A 24698-nucleotide genomic window follows, 5' to 3' on the forward strand; every position below is an offset into this window, starting at 1 on the left:
CCGTACTATGAGCTGTACAGTGGCTGCTGGAAAAGAACAGTGCATTGTTGTTGACTTAACATCCAGAAACCACTTACTGCATGTTTGTTGGTTGTGCAGGAGGCTCTACTTTTGCTTTTCAAAGATGTATGGTTGTGCAATTGTGCATCCATTTGTAGCCATTTCAAGGTGTGAGTGTAAACATCGAACCGGGGTCGTGGCCAGCAGCAGATTATTTGAAGTTAAAGAAACAGGAGTTCAAAGTAGGGATAAACTTACAAAAGAATCTGACTATCTAAAAATTATTTTGTGCAAATAAAAAGTGGACATATTTTGTTTAGACCAAAGACCAATACTAAGCTGTTCAAGGCAGCACAATAGGTCACCTTTAAGTCTTCCCATGATTGTATTTAGAACTAAACTTTGACAGGGCCATTCTCACATACGAGTATCTAAATCTAAATCTAAACAATTCTACTGTAGCTCTGGCTGAATATTTTAAGAAAAAGTCCTGATAGAAGGTGAAACTCCAACTCTGTCTCACACCTTTTGCAGCCTTAACAAGGTTTTTCTTCCAGAATCTCCTGATATTTTTCTTCACTCATCTTACAGTCAACTCTAGCCATCTTCCCCACATCATAATGCTCACCCTACCTGCCAAGCAGAGTCCAAAGATGGTCAGCAGAACCAGGACGTACAAGGACACAATCGCATATTTGATGGCAGACAGGGAGTTCAGGAGACTGCAGTGCTGGTCCTGCTTCCTGCGGCGCTTTGCGCACACTAAAACAAAAACAAACGGTGAAAAATATTTTGCACTTTCAGATTAAGACGACATAGAAATCTACTGCTGGTTTGCAGCTGAAAAATGACTAATTATAGAAATTTATTGCAACATTTTTGACTATATGCATAAAACATGAAAATTGTACTCAAGTAAAGTTAGCACTACTTCAACATATTTTTACTTTTAGTAAAAGTACAAAGTAACCATCCAAACAAATTACTCAAGTAAAACTATTTGGTAAAAAGTACTGAGTAACTGATCAAATCAATCATCATTTAATATTTAAACATTTAATAATGAGATGAACCAAAATATAAAGTAAAGTGGACATTTTGGTTATTCAGATAAGTAACAAAAATAACAAAATCAGGCAAAAACTAATTTCAAATTAGTTTCTTTCAATAAAAACGTTTAACAAAAACTGCAGGTGTGTGTCTGATTCTGGTGCACTTTTGGTTAAAACATGTTTGTTTTTCATTCAATAGGAACAAAATCCATAAATGCCACTCAAGTTAAGAGTAGCAATACTTCGTAATAAAGTTACTCAAGTTAAAGTAAAAAGCACAAAAGTTACTCTAGTAAATGTAACTGAGCAAATGTAACTAGTTACTACCCAGCTGACTATAAGGGAATACATTTCCATCACAGGAAACGAAGCAACACGAGGCGATCCACTCAAAACTACAACCACGATCTTCATCTTCTGACAAAATCTCTGCATTACTTCACAACCAGCGTCAAATTCTGCTGCATGAACTGCACACACTCACTGAGGAGCCATTATTAACCGTCCTCTCCGGGTCAGACGCAGGCTTGATAAAAGTGACACAGTGATTACGATGAATTATGGAAAAGCTGTTTCTGTGTCTGTGTGTTGGAGGGCTGGGCGGGACGCGGCGCTGATGGAAACGCTCGCCTCGGGTCAAGAAGATGAATCAGTTTCAAACCTTCTTATGGCATCACATTCTTCATCTGTAACTAGAACCGGACTCAGACTTTTCCTCTCTAAAGTGAAATCATGCACAGAACTGCACATGTTTATCTGACTGGAGAAATTCTTTATTGGAGCTTAAAGTTGGAATAATTGGATCTCAAAGAGTTTGTACCAGATTTGCTTTATAAAGAAGTTTGACTTGCTTTATTTGAAGAAAGATTAAAAGCAGATTGAATGCATAAGCTGCATTTCCATTGCAAATGTGCACAAAACATTGTCGATATTCTACTAATGTCAAAAAACACAATTTTGCATTTGCAATGTTTTCCATAAGTAGAAAACACAATTAAAAACGAGACTAAAAAATACTTGGTATGATTTTGTGCTTTTGTAGTGCAATGTGTTGTGAAAACAAGTGGCATTGTAGTAAAGATGGCCTCCACTGGGATTTCATACGGTCATAATTACGGTCATCTGTGTCCGAACTTTAAAACAAAAACAGGGCCGTGGCAATCCATCAACGAATGCTGGTGGACTGGTGTTGATGCACACACACATTAACTTTCCCCTCCGTGATGAAGAGCACGCGCAGCCACGGCGTAAGACAAACACAGCTGGCTGAGACGTGTGTTAGTCACACGGCTGGAATGTACAAACAACACGCTGGTCGGCTTCTTACAGAAACGGATTAGGATTTTTTGTGACAGTAGGCAGACAGGAAGGAGGGCGAGGAGAGAAGACATGCAGCAAAGGTCACCAGGACAGGGAGTCGAACCCCCGACGTCCGCCTCCAAACCTTACTAACCCCCTGCGCCACCGCAGCACGCCCCAGAATTCAGATTTTTAAATCAGAATCAAAATTGTTTAAATGAATTATGCACCATCAGGCAAATCAGGTCTTAAATCTCAAATCTACCAATAACAATTAAGAAACAGATGTGTGATTATTTTCATATTCTAACATAATTTAGATACCTAAGAATGTTTCGGTATTTATTTGGATTTTGGCAGAGAATTAGACTTCTGAGTTTAAAGTCAGAATTCTGAAAAAAGTCAAAATTCTGAGTTTACAATGAAAATGTTGAGCTTAAGGTCAAAATTCTGAGACTAAAGTTAAAATTCTGGGATTAAGGCTGAAATTCTGAGATTACAGTTTAAATGTTGAGTTTAAGTCAAAATTCTGTAAAACAAAGAAAAAAGTCAGAATTCTTTTTTTATTGACCCTTATTGCCTTCCGTAGATTCTTCATTTTTAACAGGCCAGTCTTAAAACCAAAAACTGTAGAAAGAAAAGCATCGCAACCATGCAGACAGAGCGGAAAGTAAAAGCATCAGCCACCTCAGGAGAAACTCACGTGTGCAGTTAAAGTTTTAAGAGTTTAGGGCAAATCGGCCTTGTGATTTATGTCAGGACCGTATTCCTTCACTTCCAGTGTTATATAACAAACTAAGAGCAGGGAGGCAGGGTTGTGCTCTTTGCATAAACACTTAAAATTAATCGGCCTGTTTTTCATCCAGAAAATTACCTCATTTATGCTGCTTTTTTCTTCGACCCATAAATTGAAAATCTTTTAATAAGCATTTTTATTTACTACTGGCACAGCTGGATTTGTATTTGCTAATGGATTTCTTCTATTTCTTTCATTTTTCTGTCACGCTTAAATGTCTCTGATCATTAAATTACTTTTGATATCGGATTACAGTTATATTATTCCTAATAATGATGTAATTTATTACGGAAAATAAATATATGCATACCAATGTGGCGCTATGCAACAACATAATTACCACCTAAATCAACAACTGAAAGACTGCAAAAACTAGGAATGATTCATTTACAGTTCAGTGGAAGATTTCTCCATTTGATTTGATTTATTTATTTTCTTAGCTTGGATGGCCTGGTTCAGGTCATGCTAAAGCATCTTACCAGGACTTAAGTCCAGAACTGGACTAAGCTACTCCAAAAACTAGAAATTAGAACTAAGAAATCATTTAACTCTTTCAGGAAGTAACTCAATAGATACTAGATAATCAAAACTATGCTCATATCGTGAATCATTTTTAAATTAACCAATGTTTTCAAGTTTATTTCTTAAGAATTTAATTGGTTTTTACTTCTAATTTTAAATGATTACTGTAAATCACTCTACTTTGAAATTTGTCATAAATCATAGGTCATGTACGTTGTTATACATGTTAACTGTATTTTTTAATCTCTTCCCTAAACTGTTTTATTATTTCTTGTGTTCACTGCAAAAACACAGAATCTTACCAAGTAACTAAAGTCTAGTTTCTACTGCAAATATCTTAGTGCACTTAAAATAAGACAAACTAACTTACAAGTTAATTTTCAAGAAGATATAGAAGCTTGTTTTAAATCAATAAACTCTTAATGCTGATGAAAAAGTTCTAGTTCCTCTGGCGCCGTTACCTAGCAACGACAGCCAAGTCAAAGCCTGTCACCTAGCAACCCACTGCTAGTTACATTGGGAGATTTTTCACTAAAAACATGGGAACAAATATCATGTTATAAGTGAAATTATCTGGAAACTTTCTCCTCAATATTAAAAAAATTATTGACTTCAAACAATCTGCTATATCTTCCTGAAAAGTTACTTGTTAGTTTTGTCTCATTATAAGTGAACGAAGATATTTGCACTAGAAACTTAGTAAGGTTTTGTGTTTTGTTTTTTCACACACACCTTCCATAAAGTTCACGTTTAGCCTGTCAGTCCACACAATATTTTTATAAAACTCTTAAGGTTGATCAAGATGTTTTATTAGCAAAAGAGAGACGGGCCTTCGTGGTCTTTTGAATCAGAAGCGGCTTTGGCATTGGGATAATTTTCACCATCTGTTTCTTATTTTTATATCATGAACACCAATTTTAGCTGAAACACACTGAACCAGCCTGGTTTGGAAAGGTCTAAGAAACACAAATCGTGATTTCTAAAATATTTACTCATGTTATCTTTACTGAATTTAAAAGTTAGTTAGATGCTAAGAGTGTTATGAAAAGGCAAGAAAGGTGGCAAATACATTTTCACTTCACTGTAAATAAGTAACTAAGTCAGACATTTAGCTAACTGAAAGGTGACATGATAAGTTTAACTGCTTGTATAGCCCAGATGGAGAATATTTAGTGAAGGGTTCCCAAACTGTGGCCCAGGGGACATTTGCGGCCCTTTGATTGAAAATTTTACTCGTCCAGAATAGGTGCTTGATGCGTTTTTTTATTTGCAATCAGGGTAAAATTATTACTGACATAATCTTCTTACAATGGAAAATGTTTAGTACAACACAAATCTTTTTATAATTAAGCATTTAGAACAAACGTTTAGCCAGAAACTTTTACTAAAAGTCCCCTTTGCTGCACACAAATCAGCTTTTTCTGCTTTATTAAATTTGGCTAAACATAGCAAATGTTTTGAAAAAAGTGACCCAGTTGTCACACTAAAAATAATTTGTTCAATCGAGCCAAAAAAGGTGAGAACTACCTGCATTTATTTTAATACAGAAAACATCCAAAATCCTTCTTTTGGGTCTATAATGAATGAGATAAAAAAAAAAGGCAACTTTATTTACTTGATTTTTAGCCCACAAATACTTTTGACTCAAAGTTTAGTCACCCCTTACTTAGTGTAAAGAAAATATGTTTCTTTGTGACTTTAGCTTTCAGTTTGTTATCTGAATAAACTGAAATGAATGCCAACAAGTTCTCCAGTTGATGTTAACTCAAACTTTCCCAGCAAACCAGCCAAGCTGCAGGGTGAAACCTGAGAATATTAAATCTGTGAGTTCGTTCAGCTGCACCTCGCCTCACAAATACAGATGTCATTTCTGGACATTTAGATGACCAGAGCCAGAGGAGGACCAAATGCCAAGAACATGATCGCATCCCGTCTTTTTTCCAGCAGTTTTAGACTTGGACTTCATCTGAGTTAGATGATGACGGTGGGTTTTTTTTTCAAATCACAAAGTTTAAAAATCTCCTAATGAAACTCAAAGAAAATACCTCATTGTTAAAAGCAGAGATTAATTAATCTCACCCATTTACAATTATTAAGTCATTTCTATAATTTTGATAAAATATAAAGTTTCTTACCTTCATCACAAAGGTTGAGTTTGGACAAGTTGTGTCCATCGTAGACTTCCTCATACATGGAGCTGCTCTCTCTTTCCTCATTTGTGCTCAGATACATGGCTTTGTTTTCCATCCCCTCCTAAACTAAAGAAACAATAATATGAGTCAGTTAAAACACCTCCTATGACCTACACTGCAAAAACACAGAATCCTGCCATTAAATTCTGGTCTGGTTGCTGGTGCATATATCTTAGTAAACTTAAAATAAAAGAAAAAATGACTTATAAGTAACTTTTCAGCTTGTTTTAAGTCAATAATTTCTTAAAATGGTTTATTTAATTTATAACAAGGAAAAAAATAAGTAAATAAGTAAAATTATCTGTCAATGGAACTAGGACTTTTTCATCAATATTAAGAAATGATTCAATTAAAAGAAGTTCCTATCTTGTAAGTCATTTTTCTCTTATGTGAACCAGCAACTAGATCCAAATTTAATGGCAAAATTTTGAGTTTTTGCAGTGTGGAAATAGTAAAAAAATAACAAAAAAATTAATTAATTCCCACTTATTCTGAAAACAAACTTTTATGTGTACTTAGTAGTTTAGAGCACAGAGGTCAAACTTTGTTTATGTGCATCAGGGTTTTACTTTAACAATATTTCAGATGTGAAGTTTGTCAAAATGTGTTTATTTATTCTGTGATGTCATTTTGTTTAGTCAAGTAGTTGTTTCTCCAGACATTTATTGGTGTTTTAAGTTTTGTTACGCTGCTCTTGGCAGTTGGTGGTCACCATAGCAACCAGTAACTGATAGCTCCGCCCCCTTTCTTCTGTTGCCGTTCTGTGACGGTGGTATGTATTAGGATCAGCGCTGTGTTTCTTTACAAGTATTATATCTTAATATATATTTCAGACAAATGTAGTCATACACAGTGTTTCATAAGTAACTTTGGTATGTTAGCAGCAGTTAGCATTTAAAAATGCTAACTGCTGCTAACTGCTCATTGGGAGCTATTGCTCTGTAGTTTGTTTATGGTTGTTTATTATATTTTATTTAATGTTTATGGGCAGAAACTGCTGGACTGATTTTAACCACCAACTTGATTTCATAAATTCAGTGAACCTGAATGTGTTTGTTATGAAAACAAACTACTGAACTTGTGTGTTTTATGACTGTATTTTTGTGTTTTTATGATGTAAAGCACTTTGAAATGCCTTGTTGCTGAAATTTGTAACACAAATAAACTTAATTGATTGATTTATTGATTTAAAATGATTACATTCTATTTATCTTTAAGCCTCATTCCCTGTATTTTCACTAAACTGAAATCCATTTAAAACAATAAGCCATTTTAAATGCTGAATGTTATTTAGCATTAATTTTAGCAGCCGGTGTTCTCTAAATTGAGGATTTAAAGTTAAAATTCAGTTAAACAAAACATTAAAATCAAATTTAAATATTTTCATGCAAAATTAAAGGAAAAATATGTGTTTTTAAAAAATATATAAATACCTTACAGGTGTATTTTGCTTTTTATGAGCATGTTTAATCATGTGCAGCTTCTTGTTTTTCTTCTTCATTACCCTCTGCAGAGGCTAATGTGATAGGCCATCTGTGAAAGCTCTCATCATCACTACTCAGTTCAAACTACAACAAACTTTCAGACTCACACCAAAAAGTCCAACATAAGCAAACAGAAGGAAATCCTGGTGCAGTAAAAACTGTATCTGTCTCTAACCCAGAGTTGAGCAATTTGTCCTTCTGCCAGTTTGGTTGGACGCTAGCTGCAGATTAGCTCCAATCCATCTGCTTGGCTCTTCAGAAGATATAAAACCTGAATGAAATCACATGTTTAAACGAGCAGAGAAGTCGGTCAAAGAGTGATTTACCTTTCATAGCAACCAGGAGGGAGGAATGTGAAGCATGGCGGCTACCGCTAACAATATTACGTCACATCAGAGGTGGTGTGGGCGGCCATTTGTAAAGTTACACAGTCAGAAAGGATCAGCAATAATTTGGGCAATTTAGCTTGTCATAAAAGACAAAAATTGTGGTTCATTTCTCAATGCCATATTTTTACAATCTTTTATACATGTCACTTAGCTCCAACTTTAAGTAAATTTTACTTTGTTATCAAACTGAATATTTAGCTCATGAACCAAATATTCAGGTCAGAGTTAAATATAATTTTGAAGCTAAACATCTAGTTACCAAGTTAAATATTCAGTTTACAAACTAAACATTTAGGTTGCAGCTAAATATTTAGTTTGAAGGTAAATATTTAGCTCTGACTTTAACTAAATATTTACTTAGCAAACTAACTATTTAGTTTACAAATCATAACTAAATATTTAGTTATCAAGCTAAGTCTTTAGGGCAGAGCTAAATATGTACTTTTGAGCTAAATATTTAGTTTGAATCTACAGGCTCAGTTAGCAAGCTAAATATTTAGCTCCAAATAAAATATTTATCACGCTAGCAGGAGTTTAAATAAAGATTCACAACACCCAACTTTTATTTTGGTAATTCACTTCCGGGAACCAGCAACTAGATTTGCATATTAGCTAAATATTTTGTTGGCAAGCTAAATATGTTGATCTGAGCTCAATATTTCATTTGAAGCTCATAATTTAGCTAACTAGCAAAACAGTTAGCTTCAAACTAAATATTTAGCTAATATGCAAATGTACTAGCCAATACCCAGAAATGAACTCCCAAATAAAGTTTGGTGTTGCGAATCTTTATTTAAGCTCCTGCTGGTGTGATTTGTTCACATCAATTGTTGTTCATGCACAATTTCATCTTAAAACAGGATCAGACGTTTTAACCCAAACCGTTGCTGCAAATTTTTAACTGTGTAACTTTAACTAAGCCTTGTACCAGCTTAGGAAGTCCTGTTCACTTGTGATCTCATCTGATAAAATTTCCCAACAATTAATTTTTTTTCTGGTTAAAACTTGATGGAAAAGGACCAAAGATTTACAGACCGTCCTGAGGATAATCGGCAATAACTCTCCAACGGGGCTAAATACACTATTTTAACAAACATAGAGGGGAATATAGTTCTACAGATGATAACTAGAAAGTGTGCATTTCCTGCAAAAATGCAAGAGTGAATGCTGAGTGCTTTTGTTGAAGATGCCAAAACGTTTGAATTCAACTGCTGAAGACTTGCAGAAATGCAAGAAATAGGCAGACGCACCAGAACAAATTATAATCCTGCAAAGTGAAAAAATGGGATTATTATAACAGAAAAACTGAGTAAAAGCTTTTGAATAATGGAAAAATTCCACCTAAACATCCACTGTGAAACACAACGGACATTTTATATTGTAATTCTCAATTCTGCCACAGAATGAAGCAGTTTCCCCCGTGGGGTGAAAAATTCATAAAAAGCAGAATATTATAAAAAGTATGAAGATTATGAATACCAAGAGATATAGCCGGCATTAGGAGAGCAAGCTGAATAGTATAAAAGTTGAATGGTGAAAATAGCACAAAGTATGCAGGAGAAGAAGCACGGCGAAATTTACAGAGCAACCAGAAAAGTGGAACTCAATAGTGTGAATAGCTACAGCATTCACACATAAAAAGATATACATTATTCTGTGAACCCTGCAAACATTTATTATATATGTTAGACACTAACTCTAAGGCACTGCACTCTTTGTAATAGCAAAATTAGTGAATTTATTTGCCTTGAAAGCAAATACATGCTTTAATACATTGATTGACTCATTTTCTAAACTCACTTAATGCTGTGCAGAGCAGATGAATTTCTCCACAGGAAACGGATCTTTTTCATGCATTAAAAGACTAATTTCGTCTCCACTTAAAGGCCCAATCAAAGCAGTCATTGGGATTACAGTGGTGAGCAGTTTGAGTGGAAACCAGCTGCTGACAACTTATAAGCTCTACATGTTGGTACAAATGGAGAAGCCATAAGTGCAACTTTTTAAAACGGTAAAAACCAACAGCAAACCTGTCAACAGGAGGCGGATCGACAGCTTTAACACGATTTAGTCGATAAATTCCTCATTTTAACTTTATCAGCCACAATAGCAACAGAAAAGCCAAAAATAGTTACACTTTCACTGTTTTCATTTTAGCCAGAGGTGGGTAGAGAAAATTGTACTCAAGTAAGACTAGCACTACTTAACAGGGTGTTGCTAGGTAACCAAAGAATGAGTGCGTTGCTAGGTAACCACGGAATGAGTGAGTTAATAGAGAGTAGGCAAAGATTGTAGCACCACTTCGCTCAACATATTTTTATTCAAAAATAAAAAGTAGCCATCCAGAGTAAAAAAGTATTTGGCAAAAAGTATCGAGTAGCTGATCAAATGATCAATCATTTAATATTTAAAAACTACATCAGACGCACCAAAGTATAAAGCGAAGTGGAAATTTTGGTATTTTAAGGACAAAACTGACAATAATTCATATCAGTGACAAAAACTAACAAAATCAGGCAAAAGAAAATGTTTTAAAATCAGTTGCTTTCAATATAAAACTTAAAAAACGTTGAAGTTTTGGTTAAAGTATGTTTGTTTTTCATTCAGTGGGTAGAAAATCCAGAAATTATACTTAAATAAGAGTAGAGGTACTTCAATATATTTTTACTCAAAAGTAAAAAGTATCCATCCGATTTGGTAAAATTACTGAGTAACGGATGACACTATCATTTCATAATTAAAAATAATTAATCAATAAACGTCATGCTAAATAGGAAGCAAAAGACACCGAATTCACCGTTTATCCTTCCCAGCAATGACGAAAAACACTCATTTCAATACAGCCAGAAACACCTCGTCCTGGTGTAAAAACTTATCAAAAACAAGAAAGTTTTCAAAATTGCAGTTTCCATTAAGCAAATTTATTTTCATAATTGCAATTTGCGCAATACTGCAGTCAATGCAAACACAGCTAATGTCTTCCTGTGCTCTACATCTTATACGTTCTGATTTGATCAGAAGCTGAATTTATTAGCTCTAAGCCATAATCATTAAAGCAACAGAAATAAATTAATGGAGTTACAAAACTAAGACATTTTTAAATATTATTTACTGAAATGCACCAGTATGACTTCAAAATGATATGACAACATGTTCTGTTTTGATAAAGTCAATAACTTCATGTTAAATAGGAAGCATAACACGCCTATTACACTGTTTATTATTCCCAGCAATGAGCAATGAGTTGAGTCTGTTATCAAAAGCACTCTGACTTTTAACAGTTTATTTGTCCAGATTTTAGCTGACATTTTAACAAAATTCTGTTTAGTGTCGGTAAATCATGTTCGGCCTGCAGACTTTCCCACGCCGCGCTCAATCTAAATCAAACAGAAGTGAAGTGGAAGAACATAAAACAAACAGAAAGACAGAAAGGCAGTGACAGAGATGAAATGAGAGTCGGGAGTTGTGGCTGTGAACTCACTCTGTGTTTGAGAAGGTGGTTAAAAAGCGCTTAGTCAGGACTTTTTCATTAAAACGGGATATAAGGCTCAGGTTGACATTTAGGCAGGAATCATCTTCGCTGCTAGGAGATCAAACAAAACACGCAAAAAGGCCAAACTTCAGAGCGTGTTTGCGTGTGTCTGTGCGGAGCGATGATCTTCTTTCGACTCCAGGTTCTGTGGGACGCGACTCTAATCGTTTATTTGCTCTCAGTGTCGAGGAATGACGGTGGGAAAGCAAAGTGAAGTGTTTTACTCTGAACCGATACCTGGAATTAGAGCTTAAAAATAAAATCTCTGATTTTTTCAAAACAAATCTGACTTTAATAGATTTTAATAGATTTTTGTATTTGCTATAAAAGAAATACAAATAAAAGAAAATGTTTTCAAAAAGTGTTTTTTATTGAGACATCTCTTAAAACATGTTTTGCTTCATTACGAGGTTTTAAACAGTTAAGCTAGGTTGGTAGCAACAACTAACCAGAATAACCAGTTACATTTACTCAGTTACATTTACCTGACTAATATTTTTGAAAAAAAAATATTTTTTTATTATTTTTTATTTTTACTATGCTGTATTTTACTTTTACTTGAGTCATTTTATAAGTATTTTTTAAGTATTGCTACTCTTGCTACTGTAAATTGTAACATTTCTGAGGACTCCACCCACTTTAATGAACAATCAACAAGCCGGTTTTAACCTAAAGTTACCAGACACACCCCAGCAATTTTTGTTAGTTTCAAACGTTTTACATTGAAAGGTTCTGATTTTATTTATATAAATTATTTTCAAATTGGTTCTTAAAATACCACCATTTCCACATAAGTATGTATTTGTCTGATTATGTAATTTTAAAATATTGAACGCTGACTGTTTGACCAGAACTTTTTACCAAATACTTTTTTACTCGTGCTTTAGTAATTTCATGGATAGTATCATTACTCTTACTTGAGTAAAATTTTTTGTCTACTCTCTACCTAACTCACTCGTTCTGTGGTTACCTAGCAACTCGTTCTGTGGTTACCTAGCAACACCCTGGCGAGTAACTGGCGCAGCAGATGTTTCACTTTTTACCACTGTGCCTCATAACTGCTTGTCAGTAAAAGAAGGAAATGCGCATAACAGCTAGAGATGGAAAGAGAGAAGGTCACATAAACAGCTTGGCAATATTTTTGATATCTATACAAAAAACAAATCAATATTTATCGATACGTTTATATCGCGATACATTTTTCAGCCATATTGTCCAGCCTACAGTAGAGTGGCAACCAGTTATTGGTGTGGTTTGGGCACACTGTATTGTCCCTCATTTTTAGAACTCTGATATTATTTATGCTGTGTTCATACTGAAGTGACCCAATTCCAATTTTTTGTCAATCTGACTTTTTTGGTAAGGTCGTTCACATTTCCAAAAATGTGCAACTTGTATGTGAACTGCAAACAACCTCAAAGTGTCCCGCATGCGCAGTGGAGGGCGCAATGACATCACACACGGATAGGGAGCTCAATGTTTTGCCAACCGCTATAAAAAAAGAAGAAGTGCTGAGTGTTTGCGGAATCATGGATGCTAACGATGAAGCATAGCTAATGATTTTAAAGTTGTTGTCCGAAAAGAGCCAGCACATTAACATCTTAATGCTCATTGTCGGTCATGGTTGTTGTTTTTCTTCCCTCTTGCAGTATCAGGACGCAGAACAGTGCGTTTATCGGGTATCAGTGACGTTCGGGTTGGATGAACACGACCTGGACGTTCAGATTCAGGCCACATTTGAAAAGATCAGATAGTATTGGATATCCAACCCCATCTGGGTCGCATTCAAAAAAAATCTGATCTGTGTTGTCTAGATTGTCATGATCAGACACAGGTCACATTAAGGCAAAAAAGAATCAGTGTGAACGCAGGTTTCCTTCCCTGACAGTCCAGCAGATTCAGTTGGATTAGTGAGCAAAATTTCAATGTGTCAAACAACCAAGCCATTTTAAAAACCTGTTCCCCTCCTCTCCTGTGGGAGCGCTGCACTAAGAACTGCTGAAGGAAACAACAGAAAAACCCCTCAAGAAGACACTGAGCGCAACTTCCTTCTTCATGAACTGTAAATAATGGAGTGGTGTTAGATTTTAACGCTGTAGGATTACCGTTTTGTCTTTGGGCATTTCTCCTGCTAGCTCTAGAGTCATGTGTTTGCTTTGGATGCATTTACCCAGAATGCCCTGCGCTGTAGTCCACTTCCTACTTTTGGGCTGCTTGCATTCACATTCAAACAATACCAGAGTTCACTTCAACTGAACCAAGACGGAGGTTTGTCGTCGGACTAGAGTTCACTTTTCTGGTCCAACTTCACATTCACACCTCGCCTAATGAACCAGACTTTCTAGATAAACAAACTAGAATTGGATTAAAACGCATAAAAAAGACACCATTTGATTTTATGTATTTTTTTTCTTCTTTTTTACTTGCTTTAACATCAATTACCCGTTGGGCACTCAAATAAACCTGAGCCTGCCTTTCTGTGTTGAACACTGAAAGGCAATTAAATTAGTTATTGCTGTGATTAACGGATTGCTTTGCACTCTACATTTTCTAACATAGAAAGTACACCAGCACTAGACATTATGTTTTTTGTGTGTCTCTATGTTCTGAGATTAAATGGAGCCGTAGGACAACATTGAAATAAATGCTGGTGTGTGTCTTTGTGAAAAGTGAATAAAAGTGCTTATTAAAAGTCCTTAAGTTTGTCCAAACTGTTCCAGTTTGAAGGACTGAAAGTGTGGAAAGTATATCGACAAATACTGAATTATCTTGCCATTTGTCTCCAACAAACATCCGATTGTCTGCAATGTGTGTGTGGTCTCTGCTGGATCCAGATGGATACTTCAAAGCTATAAAACTTATTTCAGAAGTCAAATTACCTGTAAAATTTATGCATATGAGTCATATAAAACACAATCTCTCTATTGACACCATAGAAAACTCCCATGCCAAAGCTCAGTCACCTATGGACATTAACCTATTTTCTCCCCTCATTAAAAAGATACTTCATTCATGACCGCTGAAACACAAAGTAACCATTTTCTGTGGATGAATTGCATTAAATGAATTTCCTGTCTTTTGTAGCACAAAGCTGTGATGAAAAAAAATGCAGCAAATCAGGTGTTGAGCTTTCTATTCATCTAGATTTCAATGAAATTAACAGATCTTGACTTCAATTTAGGAGGTCAAACGTTCAGCTTATTTGTTGATTTTGCAAAACAGTATTTTTGAATTATTATTGACTCATTAGAACCAACAAAAATGGGAGATAAAGCGTTAAAATTGGTCACAATTACATTTTGCCAATTGTTTTCGATACATAAAGCTATGTTCTTGATTGTTTATTGAAACAATGCACAATATATGATGATAATCATGAGATTAGATAAATAATAAAAAAGAATAGTCTCACCTTCTGCCTCAGAAATGAAAAGGAACAAAAATCACAGCTCTGCCTTCCTCATAATTTCCTCCAACAGTTGCGTCTTCACGCCTTTTACCTCCTGAAAGTGAAATCACCGCCACCTTTAAGTAAACCGAGAGAGAAAAAGAGAAAGTGCAGCATGAACTCCTCCTGTCAGAGTTGCAGAGACTGTCAGCAGCCTTGCAGTGCAGCCCTAACGCGGACATGTGGAATAATAAATCCACAACATCGTCATGTGACCACTACCAACGTCCAGCTGATGATTGCTCTGCAGCCGCTTGAGCCCCAGACAGGAAGGAGAGTCACGTTTTTCCAGAAGCTGGACGTGCGCGCCCTCTGCTGGACACAGAGGAGAAGTTATTATTATTAAAATCAGGGAGTTCAACATGTTTTTACGGCGTTTTAGGGCCATTAAAGATCTAAAAAACGAGGAGTCCATTTCAGAAAAAAGAAAAAAATATATATTTTAATCTACAAAAATTCCGATGTAAAAACTTGGAATCTTTTGAGCTCCAAAAGTTGGAAATATGTGAAAAAATAAGCTTAGAAAATTTTTTATTAATCTAAAATAAGGACATTTTTGTAAAGTCGATTTCTTAGATTTTAAAAAAATACTATCAGAATTTTTCTAGAAACATTTTGGGAATCTTTTAGCTCCAACTGTTAAAAATTTGTGAAAACAAATCTCAGAAATCCCCCCCCCAAAAAGAGGAAATTTCAACAGAAATCAACTGTTGTAGCTCAGAAATTTGAAGAAACTACGAAGCGAGTTTTATCTAGAAAATTTCTCAAAAATTTCTGAGCTTAATTTAAAAATGTTTCATTTTTTTCTAGCAAATTTTTGACTTTTAAAAATTTACAAGTTTTGTCTATTAAATTTCTGAGATTAATATAAAACTTTCTGAGGTTTTCTATGAATTATTTTAACTTTTAACCTCAGAAATATCCATTTCTCAAAAATGTCTGAGATTAATCTAAAGATTTCTCGCATTTTCCTAGCAAACTTTCGACTTTTATTTATTTATAAGTAAGTTTTTAAGATTAATCTAAAAATTTTAGCAAGGATTTACTCCTTTTGTATAATTATTATTGAAAAGTGTTAACTAAAACAACAAAATCAAACATTTACGCAACATAATTATCTTTACCAGTGACGTCAAAAACATTCCTGACAACACCTGAAGGCATCACAGAGGAGTGGAAGAGTGGGCGGGGCGTAAACATACCTGAGCGGAGACGTTGGGCAGGTATTCAGGAGGTCCAACATCAAACACACCAAACTGAAGGTAAAAACAGGAAATAACTGAAACATAATCCGTGAGATATAATCTGTGAGATATAATCTGTTTCTGTGTTCAACAGTAAGGAAACTATAACCCTGATTTTCATGTGTGATGTTTAGAAACAGTGAATTCTTGTTCTTGATAGGTGGGCGGGTTGCCTTCTTTCTGCTGATCTGACGTTCATTTTGATAATATTAGTCCTACGGACCATGTGTACTAAATTAGACATTTTTAGCTCATTTTAATGCTCCTTCAGACTAGCTACAGTGGAACATTTTTAACTTTGTAAAAAGTGTGCTTTAAATGTCAAGTCTTTAAGTTTGCCAAATTAGAAAGTTCACTATATAAACTATTAGTTAGATACTTGTGGTTCACATTTTAGTTTATTGAAGTTGAGTTAAAATAAACCGCAACTCTTTTCTCTCTGCTCTAATCAGATCCACGTTTTAGTTTAATCATACTTTAACTTATGAATTTTTTTATATTTTGATATTAAGATATTATCAGTGTACTTGTAAGTTTATGCAGTGGAAGCAAGTTTCTTAAAGTTAACTCAAACTGTAATGTTTTAACAAAATCACAAGAAGGAATCAAAGATCAATTTATGCTAAGTATCAATACATTGTGGCAGAAATAAGTAAAAAGTAGCCTATGCTAAGTATTAAATTATAAATGTAATTATTAGTATTAGTGAAGTTAGTCTTAAATTTCTCTATATTTTTCAGAATAAGCCAAGTAAACGTCACTATGCTATTTTTCAGTTACATTTTTGGTATAAAATAATTAATAGTACACTTGAATAAGTTAGATTTTACTCTGCCACATAAATAAGCTGCATGCATTTGGACCTGAATATGATTTTGTGACTATGAATTGGGCCAATTAAACTGAATTTGGAGACATTTGGTTCCGTTTAAAGTGCGTTCTGTTTTAGTTTGCTTTGCTTCACTGCTGTGCTAAACAGATAAAACTCATCTTCATGTTTGTTTTGCTACCCAAAGCCTGAAACTGGTCATTCCTGCTGCGGTTACCCACAGCCTGCTTCCACCAACGCCTTACCTCCAGGCTGTTCTTTTTGTGATTAGCAGAACAAACGTTTTGAAAAGTCGTTCATTACACAAGATTTTTTTTTACAAAGTTTGGGTGTTTTAATGAATAATAAATTAATTCCATCTCGCCTCTTTTAATGTTGTTCTTTGACTTTTTGTCATTTCTAGATATCTGCACTGTTAGATGCCTTAGAAATTATTTTGTGCTCTTCTCCTGACTTATACCTTTAGACATATTTTGCAACTTCGCTTGACATTCAGAATGAGATGACACTGAGAAAAGCGATTTTTGCACTTAATCAGATGGCAGGTGAATATGAACACCATGCAGCCACATTATTTTACTTATTTATTCCCCCCATTTAAAAAAAGAAATGTTGTAATTCTCTAGGAAACCACAAGGTGGCGGGCTTACATCTTGGCAAGCTTCTGTTGTGCCATGATTCTCCTTATTTTATGGGACCATATAATCTGCTTGAGCTACGGGACATAAATGTTGTTTTCCAAATTATTCAGAATATTTCCCGGCAGACCTACGACCTCCTGCAAGGTTCTGGCAAATTGTCTTGCAGGAGGAAATTGATTCTGGTCTCCTTCGAACAGCAGCAGACCTGCTGGAGAACGGCGTAAGGAACGACTCTGACGTTTCTGCTTTGGGATGAACTCAAATAAGATTCATACTTTTAAAGCACACCGCACCGTGAAAAGGTTTTTCCTCTTGCTGATTTCTCCTGTCTTTGTTTTTCTGGCTTACATATTCTGGATCAAACACATTTAATGAAATACAAAGGCTATTGTTCACAAAGCCAAACAAAACTTTCTTTTGTATTTCTTTTTTTCCATTATGTGACCAATGTCCAACTTTTTCACGACAGTCTAAACGGCCCAATTCAGATTTTATTCACCCCACAAAAAATAAAAAATCTGATTTGCTCCACTTCCATATGTGGCATCGTTTCAGATAATCTGCCACTGCAGACAGGAAAAACGTTAAATTTACAGCAAACAATTCAGAAATTTTGAGTTTAACCTCAAAGTTTCTGAGCTTCAAAAGTTTAACATTTGTGAGAAAAATTCCAGATTAATCAAACGTGGGAATTTCTGAGTTTGAAAGATAAAAAAATTGCTAGAAAAAAATCAAAAAGTTTTAGATTAATCTACAAAATTTTCTACAAAAACCTTGGAAATTTCTTAGTTTCAAAATTTGAAAATGTTCCAAGTTTTGTAGAAAGTCTTCTAAAAATTTCTGAACTTTTTTTCCTGGTACTTCTTTTTTACTATTGGAGCTAAAAATGTCCTTGTTTTTCTAGAAATGTTTTGAGGTTAATCTCAAAATTTCTGATTTTTTTCTCACAAATTTTCAACTTTTGGATCTCGAAATTTTCCTTGATTTTTCTCAAAATTTTCAGAGATTAATTAAAAAATTTCAGAGTTTTTTTGGAGGGGCATTTAGTCCTTTTCTTCAGTCTACGATCTAATCCATCCTGATGGTTTTCAAAGCGTCTGCAATCATCACATTTTCCTTTCCAGATGCATTTGTTATTGATTTTCATTTATGAAATTGATTATTGCTTCTCTCTTTAATCTTTTGGTCTACTTCATGTTTTCAGTTAGAATCTTTTTTTAAAATTTATTGAGTTTAGAAATCGGTAAGGAATCAGACCTGGCTGTTTATGAGTTGGTCTTTACCTTTCATAAATGAAATTATCAGCTACAAACAGCTTTTTGTGCTCAAGTTATGCTTGTCTGATGTTCAAATAAAATAGAAAAGTAGGAGAAATGTGTCTGTTTTCACTTTGGTGGCTGCAGAAACAGCAAAAGCTGCTGCGTTTAGTAACAGAGACCCATAGAAAGCAGTAATGTGCGTTGGTGCATATTACATTTGTTTACAAGTCCTGGTTCAGTAGCTAAATCTAAATTAAAGTGCTTCTAGCAAATGAGACAAGCTGTATATACAATCAGTTTATGTGTCTATAAAAACCAGAACCACTGAGGCCTGTAAAGTTTGGGAAATGCTGAATGCCGAACATCAGCACTGCAGACCGCCATCGGATTTCCTTCAGCCGCACTTTCAGGGTTAACTTGTCTCCGTGTCTTTGTCCCGGTCACTTTCTGTATGTCACTCACTCCGCTGGGAGCTCGTTATTGTCTCAGCCAATCATACCTCATCCCTAATTAACTCAGGAAATTGCATTCCTATATTTACAGCCCTAATAACTCGCCTGGCCTGCTGAAAAGGTCATATCAACAATTTAGCAGGTTTTTGCCCTACAGCACCGTAACCCAGAGGGATGCGACTGTAAGAGAAGCCCAAACCTCAGGGAGCCTGTAAAAAAATCATAAAAAGGAAGTGTTTTTTGACCTTCGAATGTACTGAGATTCAGCTCAAAATGTTCAGGAAGTTGTCAGCTTAATCACTGGAAAATAGGCTTATGTGGAAGAAGAAGAAGTAGGTGATGCGGCGGCACGTGTCAGAAACTGTTAAAGTGCCGTTTCCTGACGCCACAGACAGACGATGCGCCTGAAGGGTGAATGTCAGTGAGCAGATGTGTGCGAGTTCACAGCTGAAATGCTGAGATCTGATCATCTGGGGAGAGAAATCATTTATAATTTCACTGCTTTTTTGGGACACAATATGTGACTGGTATGGAGCAGTGTTTGAAAAATCCCAACAGAATGACTGCGCTGTGCAACATGCTGGAAAAGACAAGCGTTTTGTTGTTGACTTACCATTCTTGTTGGTTGTGCAGGAGGCTCCACTTCTGCTTTTCAAAGATGTCTTGCTTCTTCAGCGCCTGAAATAACTGCTTTTATAGAAAAGCAGCATGAAGAAGAATACTCAGCCAACACGTTTAAGCTAAAAAGCAAAACATAAGAAAAGGGACACAGCACTGTACCTTCCAAACATATAAAACGTTTTTATTTTTTGTCTCTTTGGAGCTCCTAACCCTAACCCTAACCCTATCCCTAACCCTAACCTTTACCCCCCCTACTGGTCCAATTAGCAACCAGTTGGTATGTTAGAAAGATGAATCCCTTTTGATTTTTTCTAAATGTAAGGAGACACCAGGGAAGACTCAGACTTTGTTTGAGCGTACTTGTACCTCCGCTGGTTCACGATTTTTGTTTTCCATACCAGGGTGATGCTTGAGTAGTTTGGGTATAATGAGCGAGCTGCTGCATCCAGTATCGTCCTGGTCCGTGGAACAGGTGTTGGAGTGGATTCAGAAACAGCATCCAGGACTCATGGAGACTCTCTACAAAGGCATCATCAAACACGACATATCAGGTACAACAAATCCCGTTTTTTGAAATCTAAACGGCAAGAAGACGCTTGGTTTATAATCAGTGTTAGCAAAAGATTTTATGTTAAACTCTAAGGGGTTTTAGGATGCGTTCACACCAACCCAGTGTATTCTGGATCAGAGAATCTGGTTCGTTTAGGGAAGTGTGAATGTGTACTTGACCAAAAAAGTCAACTCTGGTCCGCCTTGAGACCCCGGTCTTAGTTTGATTGAAGTAAGAAAGAGTGGTAAACGCAGAAAGACAGCTTTATTTGAGTTCCCAAAAGGGAACTGATGTTAAAGTAAGTAAAAAAGGATGAAAAAAGTCTTAAAAACAAAGGCTGCGTTCCCTCCAGCCCGGTTTAGAACGCTTTAGTCGAACTGCAGTTTGTTTAACTAGAAATCCGGTTCATTTGGCGAGGTGTGAATGCGTAATCGACCGAAAGAGCGAACAAACCTCAGTCTCAGTTTGATCGAAGTGAACTCTAACAGGAAGTGAACTACAGCGCAGGGCATTCTGGGTAAATACAAGCAAAACAAACAGCAAGTCTAGCGCTAGCAGATAAACTACAAAGACAAAACAAAGCAAAGCATTTCATGAAGAAGAAAGTTGTGCTCATGTCTTCTTTAGAGGTTTTCATGTTGTTTTCTTCAATGGTTTTTGCTGCAGCGCCCCCTCTGTCGAGGAAGGCAACATGTTTTTGAAAGGTTTGATAAATAAAAAACGAAGCAGCTAAAAATGTAACAAATGTTGCAGTTTTGGACTATGAGGTGTGAAAACATCTTTAGTTTAGTTTACTGGTGTGAATGCTGATTTGTGCGTTATAAATGACTCTGCAGGCCGAGCTTTACTGAGACTAAGGGAGCATCACCTGCAGCTTCTCGGGGTGGCGGATGACGAGCAGCAGCAGGAAATATTGCAGAACCTTCTGCTTCTCAGAGTTCAGGAAGAAATCAATGAACTCAATGACATCTGCTCAGGTAAATATACCAGCGGCTGAGCAGCATACTGATACAATACAGTAAGAAAAATCATCTCTGCAAACAAGTGCAGCGTTAACGTAGATGAAAACAGCTAATTTTGCTCAGAGCTTAAAAACATGTAAGCTCAGTAAACATTGACTTTATTTGATCTCTTGTCTCCTGACTAGACTGTTTTTCTCCATAAAGACGGTGAAACGACAGAAAGATACCAGCTGGGTTTTTTATTTCCCGTCTGTCCATTCATCTGCGCGAAGGAGATTGAAAGGTGGCAGTGATGGAAATAACAAGAGAAGGTGAACAGAAAGGAGGATCGATGGGGAAGAGAAGAGAGAGAGAGAAACCCATTTCCTGTGTGAAATTTGACCCTCGCAGATGGATGAGATTAGTTTTTGTCTGGTTGTCTTTTTTTTTATCCCTATTGTCCATTTGTCTCCGTCCTTTTCCTCTGTCTGTATTCTGTTTAACCATACCAGTATCTAATATCCGGCAAATCTGTATTAAATAACACTCCCAGAATGCTCTTGTGGTTCCTGCTAAGAACCGCAAAAAAAGGGATTTCAGGTCTAGTAAAGCATTTTGTTTGCTGATATTTTTTTTTTGACATAATTGTAAGCGTTGTGTCTATGTGCTCATTTACAGCACATGTATAAATTATTTATACAGTATGAACATGTCAACATTTTGTCATATTAAAACCCTTTCATTTAGGTTCAAAATCTAAAATAGCAGAAAGTCGTACACACAACTAAACGTGGCTCAAATGTTTTACAGTGTACCACTTCCTGTTGCCTTCTTTGTCTTTTTTTACCAGTAATAACATCCAGTAATGTTGCATTTTTGCGAAATGAACTAATTTCCATACAGTGACAAAAAGCCTCTTCATCCTAACACAAAAACTTTATCATAAAACATGAGTTTTATTCAGAATTGTTATGTTTCCGTTTATTTTTGCAACTCCAGTTTGCACATTTGTTTGTTGGATGAAAACGCAGCTCATTTAATTGTTTTATTTCTCGTCCATCCATTCTTTATTTTATTTTAGGATTTTTTTATTCTTACTGCTAAAAATACATTAATTTGTACTAAAGGTTCAATGGAAAAGTAGGTCACGACATTTTCTTTGTGTTTGTAGGGTTCAGTTTGAGCTAAAGTCTGAAGGTTTTCATCGTACTTGGAAACATTTATTGTAAAGCTAAAGACTAAAAATCTGAATATTTAATAAAGAATTTGCTATTTCAACTTCTTTTCTTCCTGTATATAAATCTTTAAAACATCTGCGATAAGGAAAAAAAAACCTGGAACATGCTGATATGGCTTCCCTTCTGAAATATAGTATAATTTTTTCTTTAAAATAGACTTTGATTTCTCGATAACATGAATGAACTTATCTTTCAGTGTTGGTTTGTGACAATGTGCTTTTTATTAGATATTTGTCTTTTTAGTTCACAGCTAAACACACAAGTGGAAAAATGTTAAAGCCAGATCAACACAGTTTGAGCTTTTCAGGTTTTTGGCACAAAAAAACTAATTAAAATTAGTTTAAAAAAAAACAACAACTTTAAACAGAAATCTGCTAAATAAGATGCATCTGTGTAGCTTCTTCTGATATTTCTTATATTAAATTACAAAATCTGAACTGAAATAGTTCTGCTCTTTGTTTTCTTTCATGCATTTCTTTTCTGATCTAAACTAAATAAAAATTGTTTTTTTCCCTTTAATGTAGAAAGAAAAACATTTCAAGTATTGTTTGCATTGATAAAGCAGCTTATCTAAAGATGAGCATCTTTAATGGTGCGTTACAGACATCAATACCGTTTGTGCTGCGCGTCAAAGTTTCAGGCAGTGAAATAAAAAGTGCTGCTTTTGCAACATAATCTTGGCTGTTTGCTTTCTTCCTAATCATCCGTCTTTTTGGACGCCGGAGTGCAATCATGAATCATTTGTTTGTGGCGAAGCGGCTTTTACAGCTGCAGCTCCAAGCCTCATAAATACCCACAGTTTCCACCATAACTCAGGTTTTTCTCTGTAGTCAGGAATATCCTCAGGGAGAGAGCGCTGAGGAAGATCTACTGCTAAAGCTAAAGGTCATAATAATGAAAACATATTAATGCAGACTTGTGTGCACCCCTTAAATCAGGAGTCATAAGAGTTGAGGACAGAGTTGATGAAGTATGCAATGAAATGTAATCCAATTGCATCACTCATATATCAACCAGAGTTACACTGTAAAGCGTTTCACATGAATGGACAGAAAACTCAGGGAAAAGTTAAAATCTCTGCTCTAATATCCATTCGCCATAAACCATAAAAAAGGTTTCATGGCCTTTTGAAAAACACAACTTCTACTTTTGCATGAATGTTTTCCTTGTCATTTTTGAAGAATTAAGATTTTATTTCAATTCTTAGGTTTTAAAATAAGACATTTAAAAACAGAAGTTGGATTTATTGTCTTCTGTTGATGTTTATGATCGTTTCTGACTGATCCATAAAAACATTCAGTTTTCAGGGTATTTTTTCATTTTTAAACCAGGTTAAGCTAAAATGAAACCACTTTAAATGTTATGGGTACGACGTATTTACGGAAAAATACTTTCTTAATCTTAAATGTAAAATGTATATATTTTTGTAAATTTTTGACATTTTTACTGCTCTGATGTTTTTAGCTTTATCTTCTGTCTGTTTACTCCAGTTAAACTATTTCATGATTATTTCAATAATCGATTCATCTCGATTAATCCAATTAATTGTTCCCGCACTAGCAGAGGTGTGCAACATTTTTGGATTATGCAGTCATGCTGAATAAATTAGATTATGTGTACTGATGTAACTAGTTTTCCAGATTAAAAAATAAGAATTATTGGAGAATTTTTGTTTTCAGTAACCGTAACCCTCTTCCGTCAAAAAACATTTTATCTTAAATGTTGAGTTTTCATTTGCTGTAAGAGGAAAATCATCAATCAGAAATAAAAGCCATAAAACATGAGTCTTTGTGTAATAAATCTTTGTAATGTGCTTCACTTAGTGAATTAAATTGCTGAAATAAATTAATTTTTTCAAACTCATTTAATATAAAAGACATTTTGAAAACCTTCTGACCTTTTTTTCTGCATTTCACAGTTAATCTTTATATTATGATGAGGTTTAACACGCAAAAACACAAAATATTACCAAGTATTGTTGGTCTAGTTTCTAGTGCAAATCTCTTAATGGACTTGAAATGTGTCAAAATTAACTCACAAATAAGCTTGTTTTATATTACTTGCAATATTTATATTGAATTGAAAATACTTATTCCACTGGCAGATTATTTCACTTATGATGACACATTTTTCCCATATTGCAGGTGAAATAATCTGCCAGCACTTTTTCATGAATATTAAGAATTTAACAAGCCTCTATATTTTGCTG

The 24698-nt window shown here is 35.1% G+C and overlaps 2 protein-coding genes across 4 annotated transcripts in view; one reads left to right on the plus strand and one right to left on the minus strand.

The window, feature by feature from the left end:
• Positions 1-14958, minus strand: part of scara5 (scavenger receptor class A, member 5 (putative)) — a 77351-nt gene extending 62393 nt beyond the window's left edge. Inside the window, exons 1-3 of one of the 2 annotated variants that reach the window (XM_028041232.1) lie at positions 14679-14958; positions 5805-5922; positions 634-762 (exon numbers count right to left, since the gene is read on the minus strand). In XM_028041232.1, the coding sequence (XP_027897033.1) occupies positions 634-762; positions 5805-5916 (241 nt within the window). In that variant the 5' untranslated portion in view covers positions 5917-5922; positions 14679-14958. Of the gene's footprint in view, positions 1-633; positions 763-5804; positions 5928-14678 lie in introns of both variants that reach the window. The other variant, XM_028041231.1, reaches the window with a different exon arrangement.
• Positions 14959-15880: 922 nt separating this feature from the next.
• LOC114159136 (sterile alpha motif domain-containing protein 12-like) lies at positions 15881-23164 on the plus strand. 2 transcript variants are annotated; one of them, XM_028041253.1, is made up of 4 exons: positions 15881-15976; positions 20162-20311; positions 21147-21287; positions 21458-23164. In XM_028041253.1, exons 2-4 carry the CDS (start codon positions 20188-20190, stop codon positions 21472-21474), a joined length of 282 nt encoding a protein of 93 aa, XP_027897054.1. In that variant the 5' UTR covers positions 15881-15976; positions 20162-20187; the 3' UTR covers positions 21475-23164. The 2 variants fall into 2 exon arrangements, with proteins under 2 accessions (XP_027897054.1, XP_027897053.1); XM_028041252.1 differs by having other exon boundaries at positions 21477-23164.
• The last annotated feature ends 1534 nt before the right edge of the window (positions 23165-24698 follow it).

The sequence above is a fragment of the Xiphophorus couchianus genome, chromosome 15 (genome assembly GCF_001444195.1).
Source record: "Xiphophorus couchianus chromosome 15, X_couchianus-1.0, whole genome shotgun sequence".
Classification (NCBI taxonomy): Eukaryota; Metazoa; Chordata; class Actinopteri; order Cyprinodontiformes; family Poeciliidae; genus Xiphophorus; species Xiphophorus couchianus.